The sequence below is a fragment of the Salmo salar genome, chromosome 03 (genome assembly GCF_965601325.2).
Source record: "Salmo salar chromosome 03, fSalSal1, whole genome shotgun sequence".
NCBI lineage: Eukaryota > Metazoa > Chordata > Actinopteri > Salmoniformes > Salmonidae > Salmo > Salmo salar.
The window spans coordinates 69336822-69362694 of record NC_138293.1 but is presented as its reverse complement, the minus strand read 5'-3'; the positions used below and the strand labels follow the sequence as shown (position 1 = coordinate 69362694).

At 45.6% G+C, this 25873-nt stretch overlaps 1 protein-coding gene across 2 annotated transcripts in view; it reads right to left on the bottom strand.

Annotated features, from left to right (window-relative positions):
• Positions 1 to 641: 641 nt before the first annotated feature.
• LOC106601165 (myosin-10) overlaps positions 642 to 25873 on the bottom strand; it is a 66640-nt gene continuing 41408 nt past the window's right edge. For both annotated transcript variants that reach the window (XM_045716125.2, XM_045716126.2), the window contains 32 exons: positions 25056 to 25154; positions 24714 to 24857; positions 24533 to 24628; positions 21817 to 21935; positions 21510 to 21662; positions 21203 to 21376; positions 20935 to 21108; positions 20036 to 20150; positions 13772 to 13965; positions 12097 to 12218; positions 11730 to 11799; positions 11335 to 11495; positions 11067 to 11175; positions 10774 to 10905; positions 10148 to 10354; positions 9848 to 9985; positions 9612 to 9735; positions 9347 to 9518; positions 8179 to 8536; positions 7821 to 8027; positions 7633 to 7737; positions 5932 to 6084; positions 5533 to 5781; positions 5185 to 5397; positions 4793 to 5005; positions 4494 to 4655; positions 4255 to 4383; positions 3910 to 4122; positions 3512 to 3720; positions 3122 to 3230; positions 2480 to 2652; positions 642 to 2346 (listed from right to left, as the gene is read on the bottom strand). In XM_045716125.2, coding sequence (XP_045572081.1) covers positions 2190 to 2346; positions 2480 to 2652; positions 3122 to 3230; positions 3512 to 3720; positions 3910 to 4122; positions 4255 to 4383; positions 4494 to 4655; positions 4793 to 5005; positions 5185 to 5397; positions 5533 to 5781; positions 5932 to 6084; positions 7633 to 7737; positions 7821 to 8027; positions 8179 to 8536; positions 9347 to 9518; positions 9612 to 9735; positions 9848 to 9985; positions 10148 to 10354; positions 10774 to 10905; positions 11067 to 11175; positions 11335 to 11495; positions 11730 to 11799; positions 12097 to 12218; positions 13772 to 13965; positions 20036 to 20150; positions 20935 to 21108; positions 21203 to 21376; positions 21510 to 21662; positions 21817 to 21935; positions 24533 to 24628; positions 24714 to 24857; positions 25056 to 25154 — 5153 coding nt within the window. In that variant the 3' untranslated portion in view covers positions 642 to 2189. The remainder of the gene's footprint in view (positions 2347 to 2479; positions 2653 to 3121; positions 3231 to 3511; positions 3721 to 3909; positions 4123 to 4254; positions 4384 to 4493; positions 4656 to 4792; positions 5006 to 5184; positions 5398 to 5532; positions 5782 to 5931; positions 6085 to 7632; positions 7738 to 7820; positions 8028 to 8178; positions 8537 to 9346; positions 9519 to 9611; positions 9736 to 9847; positions 9986 to 10147; positions 10355 to 10773; positions 10906 to 11066; positions 11176 to 11334; positions 11496 to 11729; positions 11800 to 12096; positions 12219 to 13771; positions 13966 to 20035; positions 20151 to 20934; positions 21109 to 21202; positions 21377 to 21509; positions 21663 to 21816; positions 21936 to 24532; positions 24629 to 24713; positions 24858 to 25055; positions 25155 to 25873) is intronic.

Sequence of the window (25873 nt, the reverse complement as noted above, 5' to 3'; positions counted from 1 at the left end):
ACTCTGGAGCTCTGTCAGAGTGACCATCAGGTTCTTGTTCACCTCCCTGACCAAGGCCCTTCTCCCCCGATTGCTCAGTTTGGCTGGGCGGCCAGCTCTTGGAGTCTTTGGTTTTTGTTCTGACATGACATGCCACTGCGGGAACTTATATTGACAGGTGTGTGCCTTTCCAAATCAATCATGTACAAGTATTTCTGTTTTTTATTTTGTATACATTTGCTAGAATTTCTAAAAACCTGTTTTCGCTTTGTCATTATGGGGTATTGTGTGTAGATTGATGAGGATTTTACATTTTTTTATCCATTTTGAATAAGGCTGTAACGTATCAAAATGTGGGAAAAGTCAAGGTCTGAATAATTTCCGAATGCACTGTATAAGAGGCAATCCCTATCATTCATTCATGTTGGGTAAAAAGTTAATATTACAATAATATTGTGTGTCTGTGCACAGTCTATAGTCTACGTACTCCCTCAGGGTTTTAATGTAACCACAAATACAATAAAGTCATGTAACAATGTATGGCAATGTAACATAGACCGTACGTCACATATCAGTTTGGAAGACAGTCTTTCCCACAACTACTGTGGGAAAGACTAAGAGGACATCAATGTGTTGCACAAGAAATACAGAAGAAAAAAAAATTCTATAATGGATATGTTTATTGGTCTTTTACAACAATAACAAAAAAAGGCTAGAAATACAGGAATACAAGAAATAAAAGGAGATGATGAATACCTGGTCGTCAACAGCCAGCCCGCTAATAATAACAACCTTCAGGATATTAAAGCTTTGAACCCATTGAAATCCTACTAAGGCTCCATAAATCATTCTGTTTTAACACTGGTTCACACCAACATGATGGGAGAGGTGCTTATGGTATGATATGACACTATAGCTATGAAACTGGTTCAAATGCTACACACTTTTCCCCCCCCCCATGTCTTTATTGAGAAGTGTCTTTCAAAAGAAACAGATAAACATTTTCCCCCCAATTTGTTATGGTTTAAAATATTTAATAAAGGCCTCATATGGAATCACTAATTTACAAAATGGTAATTTATGTTTAACATTAACAATCAAGGCATCAACAAGTGTGCATATTCAAATTGATCGATTTCTCTACCCTGAACCACTGAATTAAAACCAATGCTCTAACACTCAATAAAACTTCAATAAACATGAATTACCCTTCTGTAAATCATGCTAAGATTATTCAGCCATTTGTAATGCATTGATATTAAGGTGACACGAGATGTCAAAGAAACCTTATGCATTTTGAGTTAAGCATTTTGTACATGGTACAGAAAACATAACTGAATAGGCAGAATTATACATAGCAGTATTGTAGTATGTCAACCACACATTTGTGCTATCTTCTCTAAAAAAAAAGGCCTTTGCTCCAAGTCTAACAAACCTAATTCCACACATTATCATACACCACTTAAATTAGATTGATATGTCAAATATAAATGGTGGGTTATTGGACAAGGTTATATTGGTAAAGTTAGCAGGGTCTTTTGCTGGTCATATATATAGGGGAAGTGCTGAGGCATCATGGCGTGGTACAATCTCATTTACTACAAACCTGCTACCAAATAGTTATTCACATAGTTATATTTATACTAAACTAAGTGGATTGCAGTATCTCTATGACAGTGGTGGTTTTGATGAAAAAATTCAGTGGGATCGTCATTTAGGCTACCATTGAAAAATAATTCCCTCACTTATGCTGTGCTTTGTTTTACATATCCTGGTCCAATCCTGTACAATCATCAAAGACACATGTTTATACTGACTTGTGTGCAGTCGTCCACCTGTGTGCCAGTAAACCAACTGTAATGACAGTGGTTAAATTCTAGCTAGAGGGCTGTTTGATTCTAATGGGTGTTCCAGGGAAGTAGCTTAACATAATTATGGTAAACTCCTGTTGTTTTCGAGTGCCTATGCACACTCAGACTCCTATGCAATTTAAATTCACTTTTATCTGCAATTGATGTTAAAAACAAATCCAAGGCTTGATGTGCAGTATATTCATATGGAGGAGATTATGGATTTGCTTGGCCCTGCAGCTTGCCATAGAGGGGTAAGGCAGAGTAGCGGGGTCCACTGCTGGTGTCTGGGGTTAGGAGGACAGGGGTAAGGTTTGTGGGGGTGGAGGCCATGCTGTGTGTGGGCTGGAGGGAGAGCTTCTACTCTGGTTGGGGAGCCGCTGGCATCTCGTTGGCATTGGCATCCGTGGGCTTGTTTTCCACCTCGTCGTCGGATAGGAGGTCGAGCGATGTTCCCTCCACCTGCAGCTGACGCCTGCCCGAGCGGCTGGAGGAGAAACTGATGGGGCCTCCACGCCTGCAGGGGACAGACGGGGGCCAGGAGAGGTGGAGAGGTATTAGTAACGAGGACCACAATTTGGCCAATATACACAACTGTTTGTGTGAAAAATATCATCTTAGAGTTTGTGTGTGTGTGGGGCTCTAAATACCTGAGGCGGCTCTTGAGTGTGTTGACCTCGCGGCTGAGACCCTCGCTGGCCTCAGTTGCATCGTCCAGCTCCCTCTGCAGCTTCCTGCGGTAGGCGTTGGCACGTGTGGCCTCCTCCTCAGCCTCCTCAAGCTGCCTCTTCAGCTGCTTCATGCGAGAGTTGGCCTTCTCCATCTGACTCAGCCAGGAGTCACAACAGACATCAACAATGATGAACAGTCAATACTAATACTTACAATACTCAGCAGTCCTGTGGTCCAATGGTTACTGGAAAGAACCTACTGTAGGAAAGACTCCAATCTTAAACCTTCACACCTATTCAATCCTGTCCCACCTTCGCAAGTTGTACTGAATTGGATAGAATTCCTTCTTTAGCTGTGTACATCTTAAAAATGCACTCATTTCTGTTTGTATCAAAACAAGCAGTCATTGTGTAGAGAATCCATAACCAAAAAACTACATATTTTCAGCTGTTGTACAAAACCGAAAGTAAAAGACGCAAAAACTAAACTTAAGAACGGGAAGCATAGAAATAGAGCACATAGAACAGATCTATCGCTTCTTAGACTTGTTTTCAATGAGAATTAAATATATTGTAGCTTTAAGATCTGGGACGTCCAAACATCCGTGACAAGCTCCTCACCTGTTCCTTGTACTGGTCGGAATGGCGGCGCTCGTCCTCCACCTGCATGCACACCTCCTTCAGCTTCTTCTCTGTCCGTCTCACAAGCTTATTGGCCGCTGCTCGCTCCCTGAGAGGAGGACAGAGGAATGAGGTCATAGGGCAGTTAGAGCACCACAGGAACCGCACTGTAACAAAGGCTGTCAGTCATAGATCTTCAAGTACATCTCTTAAGATTGCTTTTGACTCATTACATTGATCACATTAACATTTAAATCACATTCAAGAACCTCTCTTCCAATGGGCTGAACTTGTTCTAAAGCCCTCAAACTCCTCCTGAGTCTTGGTCTCCTATTTCACCCTGTCTAATAACGTTTGGAGTTGTTATAAGAGAGTTGCTGTGTTTCTCACTTAGCCTCCTGCTCCAGCTGCTCCTCCAGCTGCAATATCTTGGCCTCCAGGGCGGTGATGGAGGCCTTGAACCGGCTCTTCACAGAGCCCTCCAGCTCGCCCAGCTTGGCCCGCAAGTCCTTGTTCTGCCTCTCCAGCTGCTGGCGCGCATTCTCACTCTTCTGGGCCAAGCTGCGCTCTGCCACAAGTTCCAGGGTCAGGGTGTCCACCTGGGGGAGGAGAGGGGGGAGAGAGGAAAACAGGGAATGAAGGAGAGAGGGGAAAGTGAGAGAGAGATAAGAGTACTTTTTATGGTAGGGGCTGAATAATGGATTGTTCCCTAAAAGTCAGAAGAACAAGGTTAATATGATTACAATGATCAAGTCTGCAACCTGAAAAGGTTTCCTCCTGGCTCATACCTGCATGGTGGTCTTGCGGAAGCGGTCATTGAGCAGCTCCATGTTGCCCTGTTCCTCCTCTAGTTCCTCCTCCAGCTGAGCAATGCGTGCCTCCAGCCTCCTTTTCTCATCCATCAAGGCAGACTTGCCCGAGGTGCTGTTGGAGATCTCGTCCGCTAGCTCATCCCGTTCCTGCTCTGCGTGGCGCCGCGCCCTCTCTGACGCCGCCAGGTCCTACAGGGCAGAGGTCACACAGAGGCCAAACACAGGTCACCATTTCTCACAGTAAGATGAGCCAGTCTAGACTACAGGAAACCGCAGACCAAAACAGAGTTATGACAGGAGCAATACTACAGCCCACTGTACCTCATGCAGCTGGAGAACCTCGGCCTCCAGGCTCTTCAGCTTCTTCTCGTTCTCCTTGGATTGGGAGAATATCTCGTCCCGAGAGGCCCGGGCGTCCTCCAACTCCCTCTGGTAGTCTTTCATCTGGGACTGAGGGAGAAAGTGGAGATAGATCGAATCCCATTATTGACCAAAATAATCAATTGTATCTTTTTTTTTTATTTGTCTTGTCTGTTCTACAGACGGTGTGAGTTTATTACCTGCAATTTGCGTAGCTGCTTGATGGCCTCGTCACGGGCCTTGTTGGCGCCTTCTATCTGTCCCATCATGTCCATCAGGTCCATCTCCAGCTTCTTCTTAGCAGCCACGGCCAGGGCTCTCTGCTTCCTCTCATCCTCCAGCTCTGCCTCCATCTCACGCACCTGAGGAGACCAGGACAGACCAGGTCAGAGGAGGGGAAGGGGGTGATGTACATTCTCTGAGTGTATGACAACATATTGTTCCTGGAATTTTTTCACACAATTCTTGTTTGTATGGAAGTGATGTGTCCTCTATGCACCTGTTTGACAAGCGCCCTTTTCTTCTCGTCGTTCTGGTCGTCTCGCCCCTGCAGGTCTCTCTCGTACTGGGCTTTCATGGCTTGCATATTGACCTCCAGACGCAGCTTGGCGTCCTCCGTGGCCTGCAGCTCATCCTCCAGCTCCTCCAGCTGAGTCCTCATCTCCTCCAGCTGCTGATCCAGAGTCCTCTTGGACTTCTCCAACTCATGTACCTGGACAGTGGTAGAGAAGATACTTTGAGGTGATGCTATTTGGAATGAATTGGCTTTTAAAAGCTTAGGTTTAACCTAGTTTATTTCTGTAGGATGCAGAGCAGTCCATCTGAAAACAACAGATGCAAACCATTCTGCCCTCAGCTGAACAAAACACCAGTATTCAGTGCAACACTCACGTTCTTGCCCACATCGTCCTTGGAGCTCATCAGGTCCTCCATCTCACTCCTCAGCTGCTTGTTGAGTCTCTCAAACTCCTCCTTGGCCTCCAGAGCCTCATCCAGAGCCCGGGCCAGAGACAGGGACTTGGTCTCCTTCTCCCTGGCCTCCGCCTCAGCCTTGTCCCTCTCCTCAGCGTAGCGTGCAGAGATGTTCTTCTCCTCAGCCAGCAGCTACAACATAGGACAAACACTGACTTACAGAGGGAAAATGTCCACCATCTATCTACACAATGCCATTCCATACTGTGCTCTAAGACCAAGCCAATTTAGCTACCATTATGGATGGCTTAGAGTGATCAGTCAAACCTGGTCAAACTTCTTCTGCTTCTTCTCCAGGTTGGAGACGATGGTTCTCTGGTGGTCCAGATCCACCATGAGGTCGTCCAGCTCCTGCTGCAGGCGGGTCTTGGTCTTCTCCATCTTTTCAAAAGCGATGCCCTTCTCCTCCAGCCTCAGGGTGGCCAGCTCCATGTCCTTCTGCAGCTTCCTCTTCACCTCCTCCAGACCCTCCACCATCCCCACGTCATCCTCCAGCTTTTTCTTGGTCTCAACCATCTACACATACATAAAGTTTATAATGATATGATGCTCACTGAAGGATGGCTACAGTAGGTGATAGCTTGTTATGGTGATATCATCTGTGTTGCAGTTAATGTGTAATATTATTTGAATAGATACATTTAAGCTGTAAGGCGCTGTGCTGACCTGGGCCTGCAGTGTGCACAGCTGTTTCTCCAGGTTTCTGCGCGCCACCTCGTCCTCCTCCTGCTGCTCCTGCAGGGTGCTCTTCTCCTCCTCCAGCTGGCGGATACGACTGCTCATGTTCAGCTTCTGACGTGTCTCTTCCTGGAGAAGCTCCTAGACAGACAGACAGACAGACAGACAGACAGACAGACAGACAGACAGACAGACAGACAGACAGACAGACAGACAGACAGACAGACAGACAGACAGACAGACAGACAGACAGACAGACAGACAGACAGACAGACAGACAGACAGACAGACAGACAGACAGACAGACAGACAGACAGACAGACAGACAGACAGACAGACAGACAGACAGACAGACAGACAGACAGACAGACAGACAGACAGACAGACAGACAGACAGACAGACAGACAGACAGACAGACAGACAGACAGACAGACAGACAGACAGACAGACAGACAGACAGACAGACAGACAGACAGACAGACAGACAGACAGACAGACAGACAGACAGACAGACAGACAGACAGACAGACAGACAGACAGACAGACAGACAGACAGACAGACAGACAGACAGACAGACAGACAGACAGACAGACAGACAGACAGACAGACAGACAGACAGACAGACAGACAGACAGACAGACAGACAGACAGACAGACAGACAGACAGACAGACAGACAGACAGACAGACAGACAGACAGACAGACAGACAGACAGACAGACAGACAGACAGACAGACAGACAGACAGACAGACAGACAGACAGACAGACAGACAGACAGACAGACAGACAGACAGACAGACAGACAGACAGACAGACAGACAGACAGACAGACAGACAGACAGACAGACAGACAGACAGACAGACAGACAGACAGACAGACAGACAGACAGACAGACAGACAGACAGACAGACAGACAGACAGACAGACAGACAGACAGACAGACAGACAGACAGACAGACAGACAGACAGACAGACAGACAGACAGACCAGACCAGACCAGACCAGACCAGACAGACAGACAGACAGACAGACAGACAGACAGACAGACAGACAGACAGACAGACAGACAGACAGACAGACAGACAGACAGACAGACAGACAGACAGACAGACAGACAGACAGACAGACAGACAGACAGACAGACAGACAGACACCATCCCATATGCCAAATATGAGACATTGACATGGAAACAGAATGCCACCTCCTCTTAATGTAAAAGGCCCAATACAGCCATTTTTATATCAAATCATTTCTAGTAAGTGCTTTATTGTAATAGATTTCCATTAAAATGGGCAAAAATAGCTTTTAGTAAATATTTTTCAAGCAACAATTTCGCTAGGACTGTCTGGGAGTGGTGAGGGGAAAACTGAAAACTAGCTGCTATTGGCAGATAGGTTTGGGTCTCTCTTTGTTATTGGTCTATTAAATCAGTTTACCGCATGGCGATGTCACCATGGAAAGCCGAAACGCATGCAAACCTGCTGATTAGAAGGACTTGCTGGTTGAAAATACAATTTATGCAACTATCAGGAAATAACACTGATCAAATTCGTTCAGTGTTAGTTTCATCAGCTGTTGTACAATATGATATAAAAGACAGGAAAACAAGATTTTGTCTGCACTGGGCCTTTAAGATACACATGATGTGTTCCTCTCCGATGAGAGGTTGTCCAGTCTAGCTCACCTGTGTGTCCTGCAAAGCACTCTCCAGGACAGTGGTGTCTTTAACCAGCTTGATTCCCTTCCTCTCTGCATCTTCCAGCAGAGCAGACACACTATCCAGCTCTGTCTGCACACACAGCAAACAGCACAGTTGAGAGACCATCACCAGCAGAGGTTAACGTGTGTGTGCTGCAAATGGCCCTCTCTCACCTGTAGTTTGTGGGAGCGTTCGGCCAGCTCTACCTTGCCCTTCTCTCCCTCTGTGACCCGGGCCATGAACTCCTGGAGCTGGGCCTCCAGCTTCTTCTTCTTGTGTTCTGACTCCATCTTGGCCTGCTGCAGCCCCTTTACCTCACTGACCAGCTCCTTGTTGGCACTCTCTGTGCTCTGCTTGTTCTTCTCCAGGTTGACCTTGAACTGGACACAGACCAAGAGATATTACAATAGGAATCATGCTCAGACAACACAAAACATTTAAAACAGAGGAAGTACTACCTCCACTACCTCATCCAAGTGAAACATTTTCTCTGACTAAACATGACCATGCGGTTGTTGTGAAGCCACCCACCCTTTTGGCCTGCTCTAGCTGCTCGGACAGCTCTTCCAGGGCCGTGGAGTGTCTCTGTCTCATCTCCTGGATCTGGGCCTCGTGGTTCTTGGTCTCCTCGTCGATGGCCTTCTTCAGCTCCGTCACCTCCTGCTCACGCTTGGTCCTGAGCTCCTGCTGGGCTGCGGTGGTGTCCAGGGTGTCCTCCAGCTCAGTCTTTAAGGCCTCCAGCTCCTCACTCAGATCTCTCTTGAGCTTCTCAGCCTTGTTCCTGGAGACCTTCTCTGATTCCAGGTCTTCCTGCAGCTCTACCAACTGGGCCTGTAGCTCCCGTACCTGCTTTAGGGCATTGTTCTTCTGGGTCACCTCCTCATCTCCCCTGACACATACATTTAAAATTCTTTATTAGGATGCAAAATAAAACATTGTCGTACAAGTACAAAGGACCCCAAATAGTCATAGGCATATGCTTGGACAGTTGAACTAAGTTGCTATGCATGTATTTTCCACTGGGTGGCAGTATCAGACAATATATCCTGAAATAAACACAGATACCTTGTTTGTCACTACCATTGAGTATGTGAGTTGGTCCTGAAAGAGCGGATTGTTTTTAATGGCCAGTGATCAACACAGACTAGACATGGGGCCAACATTTACACATTCCAACCCAGTGAGATCTCCTGAATAAATAGCTGCTGGGTGGTCTGGTCAGCACCGTATCGTGACAAGAGGGCATAAAAATGGTAAAAGCTCATAGGGTTTTAATAGACAGATTACAAGATTACCGGTGCAAGTCTGGCCAACTGTAGACCTACCATTGTTAAATATGGCATATAAAAGACAGGTGTTGAGACAATTAAAATAGGAGGGAATTTGATGACGGCGCTATACAGCTATGTGATAATTACTTCAGTCTAAGACAGTCAGACTTCCTCGCAGTCATTATCACACCTTCCAATGGCAAAAGACAGCTATACTACATCTCCAGGTGGCTTCCATCCAGCTTTAGTCTCTCACACTCACACTCTCACACACACACACACACACACACACACACACACACACACACACACACACACACACACACACACACACACACACACACACACACACACACACACACACACACACACACACACACACACACACACACACACACACACACACACACACACACACACACACACACCTGGCCTGTATAGCCTGCAGCTCCTCCTCCTTCTTGGCCAGCTGCACTTTGAGCTCCTCTATCTGGGCCTGCAGCTCAGCTATCTGGTCCTGCAGGTCTGTGGTTTCTCCATCCAGCTTCCTCTTGGCTTTCTCCAGCTCCTGACGAGTCTTCTCCTCCTTCTTCAAACGCTCTGAAGGGAGAAGGGAAGGAGATGGATGGTGTTAAAGTGTCTGGACTCACTATCTATAACTAGTGAGACCTTGTAGGTAAAGAGGACACCTACCTTCCAGGTCCACCATCATCACCTCCTGCTTGTTCTTTGTCTTGCCCAGGTTCTTGGCCTTCTCCTCCTCCTCAGTCAGCTGGGACATCATCTCATTCACACGGTCATCCAGGAGCTTCTTCTCCTGAAGGGGTAAAGAGGAGTCAGGTTGTTAATAATGATAGTAAAGTCCAGCATCATAATGTTAGTAAGGCCCAATATTTCTCAACCCTAGACTGCCTTTCATCTCCACTCACCTTTAGGAACTTGGAGTTCTGGTCCTCCAGGAGCAAGATGTCCTCCTCAAATTTCTTCATCTTGGCCTCGGCTGTCACCTTCTCCAGCTGCAGCTTCTGCCTGGCAGCCTCCTCCTCATCCAACTGCTCCTCCAGGTCCTGGAAGAAGAAAAAAAAAATCACAGCATTTATTAAGAAGGTAACTGGTAGAAATCTTTGGGGTCCACAGAAAATATATTTTCTGTCATAAAATACGTGCAACCACTTCCATGTTCAATCTTCTCAAGCTTCCACTCTGCAGTCTCCATGTCTCATCAGTACCTGGATGTGAGACTGCATCTTCTTCTTCTCACTTTGCAGGCCCTGGGTCCTCTCCTCCTCCTCCTCCACTCTGGCCTCCAGGTCATGAAGGATCTCCTCCAGCTCCTGCTTCTTAGCGGCCAGACGGGCTCTCATCTCCTCAGCCTCGGCAAACAGCTCCGTCTCAGCCTGCAGCTGCTCTGCTAGGATGTTCTTCTCCTCAATCAGCTACACCATGCAAACATGGGCATAATGGAATGAATGGTACAATGCGGAATTGAAATTCATAAAGGGATGATCCTTAGGATCTACACTCTTAGAAAAACATGTTCCAAAAGGGTTCTTTGGCTGTCCACATAGGATAACCCTTTTTGGTTTCAGGTAGAACCCTTTTTGGTTTCAGGTAGAACCCTTTTTGGTTTCAGGTAGAACCCTTTTTGGTTCCAGGTAAAACTCTTTTGGGTTCCAGGTAAAACCCTCTGTGGAAAGGGTTCCACATGGAACTCAAAAGGGTTCTACCTGGAACCAAAAAGGGTTATTCAAAGGGTTCTCCAATGGGAACAGCCAAATAACATTTTTACGTTCTAGATAGCACCTTTTTTTCTAAGAGTGTAGTCTACTGTAGTTGGTGTGGACTGGACACTGACCTGTGAGTGCTTTCTCTCCATCTCCACCAGTTCTCCCTCCACCTTGGTCTGCTTCTCCTTCACCTTGACAAGCTCATCGTCCTTGGCCTGCATCTCCTCCTCCTGCCTGGTCACCTGCAGCAGGGGCTTGACCTGGGGGACAGAACACAGACCTGGGGTCAGCCACTGTTCAAAAGTAGATGATTAGGAGCTTTATCATATAGCTATATAGAGAGACTCGACAATGCTGGTGTTACAAAGACAGATTCGCCATATACAGTAGATATAGTGTACTGTAATGGAGACATGCCCACCTTGGTAAAGAGTCTCCACCACTGCCAATGCTTCAGCTTAAGGTAGGCAGAACAGTTCCTCTGAAGCACCTTCAGACAATTCAGTTGCTGCTGCTTCTTAGCAAACGCCCTGTCAGGAGAGAGAGGGGAGACACATGGTCAGACAGACTGACCAAGAAGGTCAAAGGCAACATATGTCTGTGGCATCTTTCTGTCCTAAGAAGTGTTGTAGTGGTCATGAAAGGAAGGAATTGAGGAAAGGTAAGGCCATTGCATATATAAAACTCACTTGCGGGCCAGGTATCCCCGGCAGACAGACTGGAAGTAGATGATGATGTCAGTGATCTTCAGGTCTCTCTCCTCCTCCAGGTGGGCCAAGACTCCAGCCCTGAAGAAGATCTTACTCTGTCCAATCCTGAACAGGTTAGGATCCAACTCCAAGGCTCGGATCTGGAGTGAAAATGGGTCATAGATTTAAATCCAGGGAAGGAAGGCCAAATCATAATAAACAGTGTCATTTAAGTGATGCCCTATAAATACTAAGGAAAAATCCTGTCATGGGTGTTAATGAAGTCGATATACATTTAACATGCTTACCGTGCTCTAGCTTGTAAAAGGACAAAGAGCCTCTCCCAAGTATTCAATGTGCTAAACACAGTAAAATAGTGACACACAAATCCTCACCATTCTCTCACAGGCTTGCTTGCCATCCATGAAGCCCTTGGGGATGGCGTTGGGGGTGAGGATCTCATACCTGGCAACAGAGTGGACATGAATGTGTAAAGGCCCTGGGTCATTATACCACACCTCCATGTTGACTAGGACCAGGGTGTGAGGAGAGATGTGAGAGGCCTCAGGACTTACAGAAGCCTCACTGTTCAGAAATAGAACAGCTCCATGAGATAATCAAAGCACAACACCCAGGGCAATGGGAAACCAATGCCACTTTGTCCTCTATAATCTATCTCTCAAAAGTAAACACAGGAACTTATCAATGGGGTTGAAATACATAAATTGTCCGTTTGAGGTGTGTGTACAGTGAGTACAGTACCTCTGTCTGAACTCCTGGAAGACGATACGGTTGGGGAAGCCCTGTCTGCAGATACGGATCCCCTCCAGAACACCATTACACCTCAGCTGGTCCAGAACCAGGTGGGGATCTAGCTTACCAGCCTGTAGGGAAGGAGGGAGGGGCATTGAAGTGAGAGGTTAGGGATAGGTACAGTACCAAACTTCATGCAAAGAAGATTATTCTAAACTAATAGCAACTAAATGCTGTTACTGTTCATTCAGCTTTGAAAATTTCATCCAGAAAATGTTTTATAGGGAAACAATGTTACTTCAAATATATTTGTGTAATATTATGCAACATGCCATTCTACAATTAGGATTGCATAGGGACTAGACTAACTACTTGAATACATTCACACCAAAACAACCAGTGTCTATATCCTCTTCTCCATCCATACCATCCATTTATGACAGTTATTTGTGGATGCGCTGCAGAAACAAGCGTGTCTAGTCTGAATCCCCTGGAATACATTAGGGAACACTTAACAGGCCCACATAGCCCATAACTCTCCACTCTGCTATTGTTTCATTTCCAGCCTTCCATCTGAGCTGTTGTTTATGGAGGCAGAGGGCCCACTGAGGCCTGGTAGCAGAGTGTGTCTCCAGGGGTTCTGGTGGGTGGTGTGGGGGTTGTAGTCTGGGCTACAGGGGTTCTGGTGGGTGGTGTGGGGGTTGTAGTCTGGGTTACAGGGGTTCTGGTGGATGGTTGTGGGGGTTGTAGTCTGGGCTACAGGGGTTCTGGTGGGTGGTGTGGGGGTTGTAGTCTGAGCTACAGTGGTTCTGGTGGGTGGTGGAGGGGCTGTAGTCTGGGCTACAGGGGTTCTGGTGGGTGGTGTGGGGGCTCTAGTCTGGGCTACAGGGGTTCTGGTGGATGGTTGTGGGGGTTGTAGTCTGGGCTACAGGGGTTCTGGTGGGTGGTGTGGGGGTTGTAGTCTGGGCTACAGGGGTTCTGGTGGGTGGTGGAGGGGCTGTAGTCTGGGCTACAGGGGTTCTGGTGGATGGTTGTGGGGGTTGTAGTCTGGGCTACAGGGGTTCTGGTGGGTGGTGGAGGGGCTGTAGTCTGGGCTACAGGGGTTCTGGTGGGTGGTGGAGGGGCTGTAGTCTGGGCTACATGGTTTCTGGTGGGTGGTGTGGGGGCTGTAGTCTGGGCTACAGGGGTTCTGGTGGGTGGTGTGGGGGCTGTAGTCTGGGCTACAGGGGTTCTGGTGGGTGGTGTGGGGGCTGTAGTCTGGGCTACAGGGGTTCTGGTGGGTGGTGTGGGGGCTGTAGTCTGGGCTACAGGGGTTCTGGTGGGTGGTGTGGGGGCTGTAGTCTGGGCTACATGGGTTCTGGTGGGTGGTGTGGGGGCTGTAGTCTGGGCTACAGGGGTTCTGGTGGGTGGTGTGGGGGCTGTAGTCTGGGCTACAGGGGTTCTGGTGGGTGGTGTGGGGGTTGTAGTCTGGGCTACAGGGGTTCTGGTGGGTGGTGGAGGGGCTGTAGTCTGGGCTACAGGGGTTCTGGTGGGTGGTGTGGGGGCTGTAGTCTGGGCTACAGGGTTTCTGGCTGGGTGGTGTGGGGGCTGTAGTCTGGGCTACAGGGGTTCTGGTGGGTGGTGTGGGGGCTGTAGTCTGGGCTGCAGTGGGCAGAGGGGGGTTAGTGTGCTGCTCATTGCTCACCCTCTTCTCGTGGTTGGGGATGATGCAGCGGACGAAGTTGGGGTTGGTGTTCCTCAGAGTGGCCATGAGCTTGGTGAGAGACTCCTTGTAGAGCTGGCCCACCGTACGGAACATGCCCTTCTTGGTCTTATAGGCTGCGCCGAAGGCCGTCTCGTTCATCCCTGCTACCTGGTCCAGACCCACGATACGGTCCACTGACAGAAGAAAGAGGGTGAGGAGAGAAGGGCGTTAGATGGGTAGACGCTGGTAGAGGGGTGACTGGTGCGTGAACTAAACATATATACTGTATAATCAAGCAGCAAAGGACTAGAGGCATGACCAGGACAGATGAGGGCTTCTAAGCGTAACATGTAAACAACATGACTGACAGCCAGTGGGTGGGATGGGCGGTTGGCCCTAGCATGACTTCATGTTCATTAAAAGCAGACAAAGGAAACAAGACTGAACCAAGCTATAACCAAGCTAACTTAACTCAAAACATGTTCATAATACAGCTGTTTTTCCAAGAACAGCAGAGCCATTTTATTTGACCTTTCCACCCCCACCGTTACATAAACTGCAGTCAATTGGTTTCATTTGAATGTAAATAGACTAGCTAGATCAGTGGTTGTTCTTGCCATGGAATACAGAGAAAAAAGATCAACAATACCATCTTGTTTGCATATTCAGATAGCATCAATATATGAGGCAATGCTCTTTGCAGAGATCAAGGGAAACGGAAGGGAAGAGACGTTATTATTCAATGTGGTGTGTGGCAGCTCACCTTCCTTTAGAGACCAGTTGGCTGTCTCCATTTAGGACAGTCAAAACAACCTCCAGGCTAAAAAGGCATTCCTCAGAGTATTACTAATATAGTGCCTTTGGAAAGTATTCAGACCCTTTGACTTTTACAGCCTTATTCTAAAATGTATTACATCGTTTTTTCCCCCTCATCAATCTACACACAATACCCCATAATAACAAAGCAAAACAGGTTTTAAGAAATGTTTGCTAATTCATAAAAAAAATGTAAAACTGAAATATCACATTTAGTATTCAGACCCTTTACTCAGTAGTTTGTTGAAGCACCTTTGGCATAAATTACAGTATCGAGTCTTCTTGGGTATGACGCTACAAGCTTGGCACACCCATATTTGGGGAGTTTCTCACATTCTTCTATGCAGATCCTCTCAAGCTCTGTCAGGTTGGATGGGGAGCATTGCTGTACCGCTATTTTCAGGTCTCTCCAGAGATGTTAGATCTGGTTCAAGTCCGGACTCTGGCTGGGCCACTCAAGGACATTCAGAGACCTGTCCCGAAGCCACTCCTGCGTTGTCTTGGCTGTGTGCTTAGGGTCATTGTCCTGGAAGGTGAACCGTTGCCCCAGTCTGAAGTCCTGAGCGCTCTGGAGCAGGTTTTCATTATGGATCTCTCTGTATTTTGCGCCATTCATCTTTGCCTCAATCCTTCCGCTGAAAAACATCCACACAGCACGATGTTGCCTGCCACCACCGCGCTTCACCGTAGGGATGGTGCCAGGTTTCCTCCAGATGTGATGCTTGGCATTCAGGTCAAAGAGATGAATCTTGGTTTCTTCAGACCAGAGAATCTTTTTTCTCATGATCTGAAAGTCTTTAGGTGGCTTTTGGCAAACTCCAAGTGGCCAGTCATGTGCCTGATACTGAGGAGTGGCTTCCGTCTGGCCACTCTACCATAAAAGGCCTGACTGGTGGAGTGCTGCGGAGATGGTTGTCCTTCTGGAAGGTTCTCCCATATCCACAGAGGTACTCTAGATCTCTGTCATAGTGACCATTGGGTTCTTGGTCACCTCCCTGACCAAGGCCCTTCTCCCCCGATTGCTCAGTTTGACTGGGCGGCCGGCTCTAGGAAGACTCTTGGTGGTTCCAAACATCTTCCATTTAAGAATGGAACCCTTCACCCGGACCCCCCGATCTGTGTCTCGACACAATCCTGTCTCGGAGCTCTACATAATTCCTTCAACCTCATGGCTTGGCTTTTGCTCTGAGATGTACTGTCATTTGTGGGACCTTATATATACTGGTGTGTGCCTTTTCAAATCATGTCCAATCAATTGAATTTGCCACAGGTGGACTCCAATCAAGTTGTAGAAACATCTCAAAGATAATCAATGGAAACAGGATGCACCTGAGCTCAATTTCAAGTCTCATAGCAAAGGGTCTGAATACTTATGTAAAAAAGGTATATCTGTTTTCTATTTTTAATAAATATAAAAAAAAAACAGTTTTTGCTTTGTCATTATGGGGTATTGTGTGTAGATTGCTGGGGAAAAAAATATTTAATCAATTTTATTATAAGGCTTGAAGTCAAGGGGTCTGAAAACTTTCCGAAGGCACTGTATTAGTTAAGAAGCGATATCATTTTCAAAACAAGAACTAGATGGAAATGGAACACCAACTGGGCGTCTCAATGTTATTAAATGACACAATCTAATGCATTTGATTTAACAAAAACATAAAAGGAGAAATACTGCTACCAAAGGATAAGTGTGAATGATCATACTCTAGAGCAAACACATTGGGGGATAAATTACTTTCTGTATTCAGAGAGAAAGATATGTCACAAAGAGCACAACAAAACCCAAAAGTAATATATCTTTCGTCCACCAATTCCAATTATGAACGCATGTAATTGCCATCTCTCCTTCCATAAGGTACACAGCAGAGCTGAAATTGACCTGTTTGGTGAACGAGGGTGAACACATACAGACAGTGCTGCACTGGGCTATCAATCAGAGCTATACTACTGCATCTACAGTTGAAGTCGGAAGTTTACATACACCTTAGCCAAATACATTTAAACTCAGTTTTTCACAATTCCTGACATTTAATCCTTGTAAAAAATCCCTGTCTTAGGTCAGTTAGGACCACCACTATATTTTAACAATGGGAAATGTCAGAATAATAGCAGAGAGAATGATTTATTTAAGCTTTTATTTCTTTCATCACATTCCCAGTGGGTCAGCAGAAGTTTACATACACTAAATTAGTATTTGGTAGCATTTCCTTTAAATTGTTTAACTTGGATCAAACGTTTCGGGTAGCCTTCCACAAGCTTCCCACAATAAGTTGGGTGAATTTTGGCCCATTCCTCCTGACAGAGCTGGTGTAACTGAGTCAGGTTTGTAGGCCTCCTTGCTCGCACACACTTTTTCAGTTCTGCCCACAAACTTTCTAATGGGATTGAGGTCAGGGCTTTGTGATGGCCACTCCAATACCTTGACTTTGTTGTCCTTAAGCCATTTTGCCACAACTTTGGAAGTATGCTTGGGGTCGTTGTCCATTTGGAAGACCCATTTGCAACCAAGCTTTAACTTCCTGACTGATGTCTTGAGATGTTGCTTCAATATATCCACATCATTTTCCGTCCTCATGATGCCATCTATTTTGTGAAGTGCACCAGTCCCTCCTGCAGCAAAGCACTCCCACAACATGATGCTGCCACCCCCGTGCTTCACGGTTGGAATGGTGTTCTTCGGCTTGCAAGCCTCCCCCTTTTTCCTCCAAACATAACGATGGTAATTATGGCCAAACAGTTCTATTTTTGTTTCATCAGACCAGAGGATATTTCTCCAAAAAGTACGATCGTTGTCCCCATGTGCAGTTGCAAACCGTAGTCTGTTTTTTTTATGGTGGTTTTGGAGAAGTGGCTTCTTCCTTGCTGAGCGGCCTTTCAGGTTATGTCGATATAGGACTCGTTTTACTGTGGATATAGATACTTTTGTACCGGTTTCCTCCAGCATCTTCACAAGGTCCTTTGCTGTTGTTCTGGGATTGATTTGCACTTTTCACACCAAAGTACATTCATCTCTAGGAGACAGAACGTGTCTCCTTCCTGAGCGGTATGATGGCTGCGTGGTCCCATGGTGTTTATACTTGCGTACTATTGTTTGTACAGATGAACATGGTACCTTCAGGCATTGCTCCCAAGGATGAACCAGACTTGTGGAAGTCTACAATTGTTTTTATGATGTCTTGACTGATTTCTTTTGATTTTCCCATGATGTCAAGCAAAGAGGCACTGAGTTTGAAGGTAGGCCTTGAAATACATCCACAGATACACCTACAATTGACTCAAATGATGTCAATTAGCCTATCAGAAGCTTCTAAATCCATGCCATCATTTTATGGAATTTTCCAAGCTGTTTAAAGGCACAGTCAACTTAGTGTATGTAAACTTCTGACCCACTGGAATTGTGATACAGTGAAATAATCTGTCTGTAAACAATTGTTGGAAAAATGACTTGTGTCATGCACAAAGTAGATGTCCTAACCGACTTGCTAAAACTATAGTTTGTTAACAAGAAATTTGTGGAGTGGTTGAAAAATGAGTTTTAATGACTCCAACCTAAGCGTATGTAAACTTCCGACTTCAACTGTATATACAGTACTGAAATATCTTTCAGAAATCCTCTGTTGGGGTCAATCAGTATTTCCCTTGGCAGGGACGTATCATGCCTCTGATGTGATTTTAGAGGCTTATTAGGAAACCATAGTTTCACAGTGTAGTCGGCTGTCCTTAAATGTGGCATGGTAAAAACTTCATTGGCATGGTAAGCTTCATTGGCATGGTAAGCATCATTAGCATGGTAAGCTTCATTAGCCTTATTATGAAAGGATCTGGACATATGCATACACATTCTTCATAGATGGTGCAAAGGATAAAGTCATCAGATGAAAAGAGCCTTGATTCGTTTGGAGAACCAGAACCAGGCTTCTAACCATATGGCAATGGTCAAGACTGACAACTGATTGGAACAGGAACAGTGCTGAATCATTACAACTATTTGAATCATATTCTCCCCTTAACTCTCTTAGTGACTGCTCTGATTTACTTCAATAACTAAGGGTGACAGAAGTTTAAGGAGTGTGTGCGAAGGTTAAGCGACACTGACTGATGAATCTTTTCTCCTTCAATCATTGTCATTCCACATCAGCTTCACCGATATCTCCAGGGTGATATTTTAGCAAAGCTTCATTTCACAATCTATCTTTTTAAATAAAAGATTATGGAAATCAGATCAGTGATCTAGCATGCAGGTTAAGGTTGCTAAAAGATTTACCCTCAAAAAACAGGCTTAGCCCATGCCAAAGGGATTATGAATTCCAGCAAAGTCAGTGTGATCTGTAGCTAAAATATCCTGAGAAAGAGGTGGTGGAGGAAGTCGGTCTATATCCATCACTCTCCAGTCAGCTCCAAGCTTTACTGACGTCAGTTTACAGGTGAGTGTTGAATACATTAAATAGCCATGGCCCTGGCAATGTCCAGGCTTTTCCTCATACATTTACTCCACACCGGCAGATGTCTCCACGCTAGTATTCTTCAAGGTCCTACCTACGATGGCTCTTCCAAACAAATTATAACAATCCTGGTGCTTCCTTGTGCTGGTATCTCAAATAAACAATCTGAGCTGAGATTTGACTGAGACAGAATGGCACCAGACAAACCAGCATTGCTGAAAGGAACTGTCTTGGTTAGCAACAGTGCATTACGGGTCATGCAAAGCCTAGAGGCGGTGGGTGCATCTAAGGGTGCAGAGTGCAGCCGTGAGCGAGCAGGAAGAACCCTACAGAGCAGCAGCAGCGTGTGCATTCACCTGGAGGCTCAAGGAGACCAGAGGCCTTGTCATAGAAAGAGGCTCTCTGAAAGGTCTGAATGTCTACAACTCAGAAACAGAGAGAGGGGAGGATGTGACGGACAACTCAGCTTTACATAAACATCCATGCAGACACAGATTTATTCTTATTATGTTACTGCATACACACTCACACAAACAATGATTAGTTGTGTACATTGTAAAGGACAGAGACATATTGCTGTTACTGGTCTAGTAGAATATTCCATGCACAAAAACAAAGCAATTCAGGCCTTTCCTTTCTATTAGTTGTTTCTGTATACATTGTAGATGCCCAATGACTCATAACGAAACTCAATCGCTTTTTAAAACAAGTGGATGTGCCAAATGGGGAAATAAAAGGCGGGAGGAGATTTACGAACGGATATTTCAGGTTACCTCACAAATGCACAATATTTTGGCTGGCAATACACATCACAGAGAAGCAAGCAGTTGAATATGAACCAGACAGGAAGTCTAATCGATGAGAGCGCGTACAAATACTCCCACCATAGCCACTGTCCTAAGTTCCAGGTTTTAAGGGGATTCTTCAATACTGTCACTGAACAACCAAGACTCAAACAAAGTGACAACTACATGGTCCAAACAGGAAGAGAGTGTGGGGGACTCACCGTCCTTCCAGAGTTCAGACACAAACTTGTCAGTGGACTGGTTGAGCAGCGTGGCCACGTTGTCATTCAGAGGGTCCATGTTCTTCATCAGCCACTCGTCAGCCTTGTAGTCCACCTGAGGAGAGACAGACAGACTTAAGCTTAACAGGCTATATGTACTGGTACATAGTGTTAAATAGCTTCCTTTAATCTTGTCTCACTGACTTTCATGTCTGATCAAATTAAATAGATACCTGGTCAAGAGAAAATGAGTTTATGTGCTGTAAACAAAACCTATTTATTAAGTCTTAACAAGTGTGAGGACTACTGGTGCTGTGAACAAAATGCACATCTGAATTTAATAAGAAAATGAATGAAGATGATATGAACTTTATTTCCTGTGGAGTCTGGCCTGGAATGTACACAGGCCCTCTCCAGATGGAAGACCACACAGGTGAAAGTTGAAAAATCCTTGATTACGTAACAGTGTAAAATCGGTCTCACACCAATGTGAACCAGATGTGGAGATTGGGAGCACAACTGGGCTTTTGTGCTAAGGTAATTACCTGTTAACTAGAGCTTTAGTGGAGACATGTCTGCTGCCTCAAAGGCAGCACTTTAACATTGACTGGTTACAACGTCATTCAGAAAGAAAACATGTTTCTCAAGACATTATGGAGCTGAACAATAATTCTAATTTCAAAAACACTGCTTCATCTTTCCAACACTGCAACCCCTAACCAGGCAAAGCAACAAAAATGTCAATGGCAAATCAGTTTATTCAAATGAATGAGGTCCTCACCAGAAAAAGGGAGCTCATATGGCAGAACTGCCTTGTTTTCAACAATCAATGATACGATATGAGCTGAGGAGAGGAAGTAATTTCATTGTATTGAGACCCAGGCTCTGTGTGGACGTACCCTGCCAGCGTAGTGAATGATGCAGAAATCGGCTTTGTCCTTCAGCTGCCGGGGTTTCTGGAACTTGGGGTGGGTGCCCTGCTCCTGGAGCACCTTGTCTACAAATGTCTTATCAGTGGCCTTGGGGAACCAGCACTCCTCATCCAACAGGGCCAGAACTCCTGGAGGGTTGGTCTGCAGACAGAGAGAAAGGAGAATAATCTGATGAAGTTTCTCAGACATAATCTTGAGTAAAATACACCTATATGTGTAAAGATGAAAAGCTGACCGGTCTCTCAATGAGGTCGATGCAGGGCTGCAGGTCCAGGCCGAAGTCGATGAAGCTCCACTCGATGCCCTCCCTCTGGTACTCCTCCTGCTCCAGGATGAACATGGTGTGGTTGAACAGCTGCTGCAGCTTCTCGTTGGTGTAGTTGATGCACATCTGCTCAAATGAGTTCAGCTAGAGGAGGGATATGGGGAGAGAAAGAGATGTGAGAGATGAGTATTACAGATCAATAAGACAAGACAGTCCCTCTCTTGGACATGATTATATGTCTGCAACAAGAGATTAATGATCTTGAAAATAAGTTTACCTCAAAGATCTCAAAGCCAGCGATGTCCAGGATGCCGATGAAGGAGGCTCCCTGTCTCTTAGTCCTGTCCAGGGCCTTGTTGATGCGGTGAACGAGCCAGCGGAACAGACGCTCATATGTGGCCTTGGCCAGGGCTTCCACTGCAAAGTCAGCCTGAGGAGAGAACCAGAGAGAGATAGACGACAGACAGCTGGGTACCAGTCTATATCTACTTAACCCAACTTCATGGACCTGCATAGATTGGTGTTAGTGAATGCAGAAACAGTTAGGAGTGTACAACTGATGGGAACTGGAGAACAGCTCCTACCTGTTCTTTGGTCTGGGCCTTCTGGACGTAGTCTCGGCCCACTTTGATGCGGGGGGACAGAATGGCCCTAGTAAACTCCATCACATTCAGCCCCAGCAGGTGACACAGCTTCTGAGCCGCTGGGAGGAGAGACAGGACATTGGGTTACTAGTGACCCATCAGTGTTGCAACCTGGAGATGGGCACAGTCAGAGCCTTCTATAGAGTACAAATAGAGAGCTTTGTATGCAGCCTAACCAGTCTCAATTCAAAACAGTTTGGGAAATGTCAGACAGGAATATATAATGAAAGACCTTAGTAAAGCACTACCGCTTCATTTCACCCCAGCTACCCAAGGATATGGCCACAGTCTGATGTATGATTCATCAGTTAAAAATCACCAAGGATAAATCTCAGCAGAGGCACATCCATTTCCCTAATGACAACCAAACTGCATGGCTTACCGTTATAAACGGACCATTAATGCAGAGCAACATGCCAGAAAGAAATGATAAATTACACATTTATTCCTACTAGCCATCTCCTTCTGAAGTAAAATGAGTAAAATACATACACGGAGCATGAGCCCCGGGGTATAACATACCTGATATGGACCGCTACAACGTGCCTGCATGTCTTTATACAGTGGGGGAAAAAAGTATTTGATCCCCTGCTGATTTTGTACATTTGCCCACTGACAAAGAAATGATGAGTCTATAATTTTAATGGTAGGTTTATTTAAACAGTGAGAGACAGAATAACAACAAAAAAATCCAGAAAAACGTATGTCAAAAATGTTATAAAATGATTTGCATTTTAATGAGGAAAATAAGTATTTGACCCCTCTGCAAAACATGACTTAGTACTTGGTGGAAAAACCCTTGTTGGCAATCACAGAGGTCAGTCGTTTCTTGTAGTTGGCCACCAGGTTTGCACACATCTCAGGAGGGATTTTGTCCTACTGCTCTTTGCAGATCATCTCCAAGTCATTAAGGTTTCGAGGCTGACGTTTGACAACTCGAACCTTCAGCTCCCTCCACAGATTTTCTATGGGATTAAGGTCTGGAGACTGGCTAGGCCACTTCAGGACCTTAATGTCCTTCTTCTTGAGCCACTCCTTTGTTGCCTTGGCCGTGTATTTTGGGTCATTGTCATGCTGGAATACCCATCCACGACCCATTTTCAATGCCCTGGCTGAGGGAAGGAGGTTCTCACCCAAGATTTGACGGTACATGGCCCCGTCCATCGTCCCTTTGATGCGGTGAAGTTGTCCTGTCCCCTTAGCAGAAAAACACCCCCAAAGCATAATGTTTCCACCTCCATGTTTGACGGTGGGGATGGTGTTCTTGGGGTCATAGGCAGCATTCCTCCTCCTCCAAACACGGCGAGTTAAGTTGATGCCAAAGAGCTCCATTTTGGTCTCATCTGACCACAACACTTTCACCCAGTTGTCCTCTGAATCATTCAGATGTTCATTGGCAAACTTCAGACGGGCATGTATATGTGCTTTCTTGAGCAGGGGGATCTTGCGGGCGCTGCAGGATTTCAGTCCTTCACGGCTAGTGTGTTACCAATTATTTTCTTGGTGACTATGGTCCCAGCTGCCTTGAGATCATTGACAAGATCCTCCCGTGTAGTTCTGGGCTGATTCCTCACCGTTCTCATGATAATTGCAACTCCACGAGGTGAGATCTTGCATGGAGCCCCAGGCCGAGGGAGATTGACAGTTCTTTTGTGTTTCTTCCATTTGCGAATAATCACACTAACTGTTGTCACCTTCTCACCAAGCTGCTTGGCGATGGTCTTGTAGCCCATTCCAGCCTTGTGTAGGTCTACAATCTTGCCCCTGACATCCTTGGAGAGCTCTTTGGTCTTGGCCATGGTGGAGAGTTTGGAATCTGATTGATTGATTGCTTCTGTGGACAGGTCTTTTATACAGGTAACAAACTGAGATTATGAGCACTCCCTTTAAGAGTGTGCTCCTAATCTCAGCTCGTTACCTGTAAAAAAGACACCTGGGAGCCAGAAATCTTTCTGATTGAGAGGGGTCAAATACTTATTTCCCTCATTAAAATGCAAATCAATTCATACTATTTTTGACATGCGTTTTTCTGGATTTTTTTGCTGTTATTCTGTCTCTCACTGTTCAAATAAACCTACCATTAAAAGTATAGACTGATAATTTCTTTGTCAGTGGGCAAACGTACAAAATAAGCAGGGGATCAAATACTTTTTTCCCTCACTGTATGAACAAAAACCGGACAAAGAGCTCCCGCCCAGACACTGTCACTGCAGGAGTTCTGAGGAATCTGACCTCTGTTCAGTGAAGTGTCTCTGCGCTGCCAGACTTCATACTGTACTAAGGACAGACATCTGGAGGTGCTGATGCTTTGCTATCCTTGTCTCAGCCACAACGGTGAAGGATGACTCTACTCTGCTAGTGTTGTGATTCCAGCTGACTCACACTAAGGCCCAATACTGATTTCAGCAGAATTTTTATGAAACTGTTCTGCAGTAAATTATGTGGACCAAGTGATTGGACTGTTTTTGAGGCTGAGCAACATATTGTGGGAGGATGATCAATGTTGAAGACTTGCAGCCCAGAGAGTAAGCTCACTGTAAACTGGGACAATGTATTTTCAGCTGTGTGGTGAGAAATGGTCAAACTTAAGCTGGATGATTTCAAAGCGCTGGAGTGTTGGTTGGATTATGTATGGCCTCTGAGGGAATAGCATTACCTGTGTTCTCAGGCATGGAGGCCTGGTCTGTGTTCCTCTCCTTCTTGAAGACAACGTTACCAAACTGTAGTACTGCAGACACCACCTTCAGCATGCCTGCAACCACAAAGGAGAGTGAATCAGACAAGAGGCAAGGAAAGACATTGATACTACATGTATGGTCTAGGGTGTGTGTACTCACATACGATCTCCTCATGGGAGAAGCTCATGATGTGCATGGCATCCATGGTCTCCTGGAAGTTGTCCTTGTCCTGCTGGCCAGGGATGGTAATGTTGCCGTTGGACAGGAAGCGGTAGTTGTTGAAGCCCTCCAGGAGCAGGTCAGCTGAGAGGAGAGGGGTAGGGGGAGACAAATCAAAAACCAGTACTATAACAGAACAGCCAGGACATAACATGAGGAGAAATAATGAAATGGTATAGAAAATATTGAACGAGCCATTTCTGGCACAGAACACTAAAGATTCTATTTGCAGAAGACACTACTGACAATCATTATAATTGGAATGGTGTATAAGATACTGACTTTTGAGGTGCTCCCCGGCTCCTGCCAGAAGCTGGTAGAAGACATGGAAGGTCCTCTCGTCTTTGGCCTGGCGAACGGCCCTGGACTTCTCCAGGAGGTCTGGTAGTCAGGGAGTCAAGGTCCAAAGGAGCAATGCCATCATTCCTGTGCTGGTAAATGGCTTACTGGTTATTGTGCCATGCCAGCAGAATCTTCTCAAACATGCAATGGATTGGTATGAATTGCTGCTTCTTGCTATACTTGTATGATATACTGTAAAATAATAAGTATTTATTTCTGTAATAAGTATTTATTTCTGAACGCCAATCTCAATAGACTTTAATGTGTTAAATGCAGTCCCAATCTAGAGATACTGGGCATAATTTGCAGGTCCTAAAACGGTAAAGTCATGTGTTTCTGATCACTTGTGTCTGAGTACAGGGTGTTTTGTCTAAAAAGTGACCATTTTGGGCTTCAGGCAAGAGCTCAACTGGACCTTAGTTTTACAGGAGACTGAAATGCCCACTGAGTGGGTTGCTATTTAGTCAGTGTTTCCAGAAACCTTGACTACCACCATCTCAGAAAGAGGAATGCCTGTATAGCACACATCACACTGCTTTATAAATCATACCTTCTGCAACGCCAAATCTTGCACAACATGCTATTCTTGAGGGACACAAATTTGACATTTCTCACAAGCATAACGACCAGATATAATTCAATCTTAGAAAACAAAAACCAGTATTCTCCAAAGTCAACCTAATCATAAATAAACAAAGGCTGTGTATGAATATATCTAGCTCTAAGAACCTAAGTCTGTCCACTATCTGGTGAGCACT